The following is a 5,268-nucleotide window of genomic DNA, read 5'->3' as shown; positions in this document are numbered from 1 at the left end:
AAATGTTGGAGCGAACCCTCACCGGCCGCTCCTGTGTAACCTAGTCGATGGACCTCTTTAGCGATCTGGAAGTTAACCACAGGGCTCCATTTCGACCTGTGGAGCAACAGCCAACGAGACAGTCGGCTCAGTTTTTAATAGACGCGGGACATATGCTTCGAATAGGAGATCCTACGACCAGAAATGTTCAAATTGCAAAAATGAACGACCGAAAACGCTAATTGCTAGGAGAGGTCGGTTTAATCTCAGTTTTACTGTCCTTGATAGGATAAGATACAACATTGTAACGCATTCAACAATCAATCATTGTGCGCCATACATAGCAACAACTACATAAACTGGCTAAAACATGAATCATTTCATTTCCTTGATCATGGCCAAACGATACCACCTCTTGCTAGCTTGGTGTTATCATCCCCAACCAAATCCATAAACTGGCTAGTACTCCCTCCGTCCCAAAATAAGTATCATACGTTTAGTACAATTTTAACTAGACCAAAGTTAAAACAGTTATTTTGGGATAGAGAAAGTACTAACTAAATATTCCGACGACAACATGATCATCATCCTTCCACCGATATAATCTCATGATATACACCCCCTAATTGGTGCACCCGGAACAAGACGTACGCCATTCGGAGCCACACCCGTAGCAGAACTGGTAGCCACACCTGCCAATTTTACGCCAATGCATCGATCAATTCTTGATGCAACAGCAGCACTGATCTTAATACAATTTCACAAGAAGATACGGTTCCTAATTAAAGGTGAAATTACCTGCATGTGATGTGCTGGCAGCCGTCGGTCTTCTCCACGAAGAACTGGCACTTGGAGCACCGCCTCCACCTCCTCCCCGCGGCCATCTCCAGCAGCATCGCGTCCTCCCTGGCCGTGTCCCGGCGCCTGTACGCGGCGCAGTCGGCGCCGGCGTGCCACGGCACGCGGCACTGGGCGCAGAACAGCCGCCTGCACACCTGGCACTCGGACTGCGTCACGGTGTCGCCGTCGCCGTCGTCGGCCACCATCATCTCCGAGCAGTCCGGGAACGGGCAGTAGGTCCGCCGCGCGCCGGCGAACATGGACTCGCAGAGCGCGGCGCACCACCGCTCGAACACGTCGCGCGGGAGCGCGGCGCGGCACAGCTCCGGGTTGAGCCTGCTGGCGCACGCCGCGTCGAGGCACCCCACGGCGGCGCCACGGCCGGACTCGACCTTCGCGCGGACGTGGACCGCCAGGCACGCCCCGCAGAAGACGTGCGCGCAGGCGGTACCGCCGCGGTGGGCCTCCGAGGACGCCATGGGCTCCATGCAGATGCTGCATGGCCGCTGCGCGGCGTCCGCCATTGTCGCTGGACGAGTTTTGAGGGTTTAGAGTGTGATTTTAAGGGCGCTTCTGTTCATCTGTTGTTTCCCAAGAAGTCGCAATTAACGCTTCGGACGGGACGACGACGATGCCGATGCCGATGCCGATGCCGATGCCTTTCTCGGTCGAAGCGTCTTCTGTTTCCAAGGCGAGGAAGAGGAACTGGACCGTCCATGCTCATGGTTGATTTGACCAGATTTTGATTGTGCCATACAAATGGAAAGTGGAAGACGAATAGGTGACCTGATTTTGATTGGGCCATGCAAACGTATGTTGGGTTCGTTCACTCCTGGCAGGCCCATCCTTCCATTTGCTGCAGAAGACGGGTAGGAAACCCTACCCAGATACAATGGGTGTTTGTCACCCTGCAAAATGGCCCTGGTGGGTGTTTGTGGCCCTGCAAAATTTGCCTCCTCGTACTCTTGCGATTGTTGGTTCCAACACTACCTTTTCCTAAACAAACCAAACAAAAACAAGATAGCTGATCTAGCAATACACCTTCAATCGGTGTTCTTCACCCTGAGTAAACCAGTAGTTCTTGGGTAGAATATAGGGTGTTTGGTTTGATTCCTTCTATGGTCTTTTGACTGACGTAAAACATTTGTTTCAAGTGTATCACCGGGGAGACTGACCTGATGTGTGAGCTGCTGAAGCATGGCGCGACGCCTTTTGACGACATGATCCAGCATAGCAGCGTGATCCGCATGTACGCCTTGGGCCTTATGAACAACCTCAAAGGGCACCAGTCTATTGCCCCCGCTGCTGCAATGGTGTGTGTGGTAAGTGCCTGTCCGTCAAAATATGCTGAATTTTAACAAGTATCTGTCTATCCTGTTTTTTTTACTAAATTGCCGGGCTACTCATAGTGATACGCGTACTGGTTGTACAATGATGAATGTCTTGGATTCGATTTAAGGGTAAGGGTATTGGCAAAGGAGGCCATGAAGTTTTGCCACTGTATCGAGAGAGAAGAAGCTCGTCGTCTTTAGCTGAGTTAATTGCACAAATATACCATAATTAAAGCAGTACATGCGGATTGATACCGCTTTTCGTAATTTTTACATATCAGTATCCAGTGTGGGGTAAGTTGTTACAAAAAAGTCAAAATCATGTATCCCTACTATTAAAAGCACGAAAGGACAGATCAAATAGACATATTAGCCATCTGATTATATAATCTAATGGTCTAAATCTCCTAATGAACTCGCTATCCCTACTATTAAAAGCACGAGAGGGCAGATCCAACTAGACATATTAGCCATCTGATTATAATCTAATGGTCTAAATCTCCTAATGAACTCGCTAACGAATGCCGTTAACGGAAGGCTACTAATCGCTACGGCTTCGTCTCTCTGCCAACGCACGTCCTTCGAACCGCCGTGAACCTCGAGTGTGCACTCACTGCAGTCAAACAGAAAGAACAACCGTGACTCACGCGCACACATTCACACGTCCCTCAACCCCAACCTTTTCTCCCGATCCCATCTCTCCAAAGAAAATCATGAAGCGTTGGCCGTAAGAGCTTGTGCGCCGCCGCCGGTCGGGATGAGGAGACCATGCTGAGAGCCGTGTGCCGGTGGTGCGATTCCTCTGTGCGTGATAGGCTTGTCGGCCTCTCGCCAACCGCGACACCGGCCAAGAGGGCAAGCGCTCCGCGCGACGGGACTAGGAGCCAATGAGACCAGGCTGCGCCGCCGCGTCTGGAACCGACGAGGCAGGCGCCACGCACTGGAGGGCATGGTCGTGTTGTAGCCAACAACCGTAGGGAAGAGCGGCATGCGCCGTTGTAGTCAAGGGCGCCGCCGAGCCTCGAGTTGGAGGCCTGGAGAGGTGATGGGCGCCGCCGAGCCTCGAATTGGAGGCCTGGAGAGGTGTTGGCCGCCACCATGTTCGCGGGTTGCTGTGTTGTGATGGGGAGAGCCAAAGGTACTATTCTTGGTAATATAGGATTAAATTGGAAAGGAAAATCTTAGTCCTAATTATATCAATTATTTGGTCTTTGCGTGCTTGTGTGCATCATGGAAAATCTTAATCCTAATTATATCAATTATCAGACTTACTTTTTTTGATCTTGTGCTTGACACAAATCACGACTGTCGCCTCTGCCTCTGCATGTCGCCTTCTTCCCCGGCGTCCGCCGCGTGGCTCCCGTCCATGACTGTCCTCCGCCGCGTCCACCGCACCTTCAGCGAACGCCGCGGGAGCGCCGTTGATTCCTGAGCCGCCGCGCATGCCACAACGATCGCCGCTTCTGACGACACAGGAGTCACACATCTAGCAAGGACACGGGGCGCTGCCGCGGCTGCTTCTCTGAGCGTCGCTATCGTTGAAGGCCATCGCTAGCCGTGCTCGGATCAGCCGACGCCCAAAATTGCCTTCCGGTGGCATACCCGCTCGAGTTCCACCTCCACGACTCCACCTCATCTGCAGCTCGTCTTGAAAACATGGGACCATAGGATGGCTGAAGAATGTCCATCATTTGCCCTATTTCTTATGGTTCAGGTAAATCAGCAAGCGCCCTTACCTTCCTGAACGATGGATTAGATGCAGAATGTTGTTTCTTGTTCAATTTGTGTTCTGTATGGATTCTAGAAAAATGAAACCAGTATGATGGTATCTACCAAAAAGGAACCATGGCATATCCACTACAACAAAACAGAGCTTTGGTAACACAATCAGATAACACATGGTAAAGTATGTTACAAGTGAAATTCGAGTAACACAAGATTTATGTTACAACGTCTGGCAGTAACACATACTGTATATGTTTCGAACATGTGTTACAACAATATCTAACAAGTAACATATAATTATGTGTTGAATGTAATGTGTTACAGATGTTGACCGAGTAACATATAAATATGTGTTGGTGAAATGTGTTACAAACTTTCATGCAAATAATCATGTGTTGATCCATACTGTTACGGTCTTTGTTATTTGGGAAATGGAAAAACTAAAATCAATTGCATGAGTGTATCACCATTACCTTAACATATAGGTCCCACGTGTCAACTTGAAATTCTTTAATAAATAAATAATAAATATATTTTTTTGACAAAGAGGATAGGAAACAACCATACAGTTTGGTTACGGTAAATAGCGAACAATATTGACACGGTTTTGATAAATGCCATGTGAACCAAATTTGACATGAATTTTAGGATGACTTGACGACCATTCATGTCAAACTAAAAAATTGACTGTAAGTAATAATTGCATGCTTTTGAGTTTTCAAGTTTTAGCTTTGTGTAACTCCAACATATAGTAAAATAAAAATGTTGGATGGGTCAACTAAAAAAAGAAAAAAAATGTTGGACAAGTTAGTAAAGGAGATATAAATAGAAATAAAACATGTTCTAATTAAAAATCAAACCTACTTGTCATGTTTTATTTTGAAAATTCCAAAAAAATGCAGGCTTGTTTTTTTTGAAACTATTATTGTTAAAAAGCGGACCCTACCTATAGTGTTTTACTATTTAAAAAAAATGTAAAGAATGGTATGTGAACCTTGGTCCGAGGCCTTACAAGGAGATACAACACACTATAGCATGCTTTCCCATGTCGACAGTGTGTTAGAATAAATGAAGATGGCTTACTTGAGTGTCTTTTTTATAAATACGTGAAGTATTTCGGCATCCATATGGCTTCAGATGATAAAGGTGTTTAACATGTAACTTCTTCGTCTGGTTGAAGCTTACAAATTTACCTTTTGGATCATCTTTATTCGAGATCATATGCAATCTCCATAACTGATAAAATGTGATAGCCTATGACCCGAACAAAATTTTAGACCCACTTTTCTGAAAAATATTTATGAGTATAAAATGCTGGTACTTTTGTATGCGCTCATGTCAAGTTGTTTTAAGATATATAAATAGGGAAAAAGTGTCACAAGACTTGGAGAAA

General features: G+C 46.7%; 1 protein-coding gene across 1 annotated transcript; it reads right to left on the bottom strand.

Annotated features, from left to right (window-relative positions):
- Window positions 1-282: 282 nt before the first annotated feature.
- On the bottom strand, window positions 283-1,343 carry LOC123401052 (E3 ubiquitin-protein ligase ARIH2-like). The gene is made up of 2 exons (XM_045094766.1): window positions 778-1,343; window positions 283-671 (listed from the first exon to the last, which is right to left on the bottom strand). The coding sequence occupies exons 1-2, from the start codon at window positions 1,341-1,343 to the stop codon at window positions 602-604; spliced, it is 636 nt and encodes a 211-aa protein (XP_044950701.1). The 3' UTR covers window positions 283-601.
- Window positions 1,344-5,268: the final 3,925 nt, after the last annotated feature.

The sequence above is a fragment of the Hordeum vulgare genome, chromosome 6H (assembly GCF_904849725.1).
Source record: "Hordeum vulgare subsp. vulgare chromosome 6H, MorexV3_pseudomolecules_assembly, whole genome shotgun sequence".
Taxonomy (NCBI): Eukaryota; Viridiplantae; Streptophyta; class Magnoliopsida; order Poales; family Poaceae; genus Hordeum; species Hordeum vulgare.
Note: the sequence above shows the minus strand (reverse complement) of the source record. Positions and strands in the feature narration are given on the sequence as shown.

Bases quoted from the DNA above. Each gene is read 5' to 3' on its own strand.
- LOC123401052 (XM_045094766.1), bottom strand. From the start codon at position 1,343: ATGGCGGACGCCGCGCAGCGGCCATGCAGCATCTGCATGGAGCCCATG. The intron at 672-777 runs GTAATTTCACCT...TAAAATTGGCAG, and splicing joins TGCCAGCACATCACATGCAG to GTGTGGCTACCAGTTCTGCT.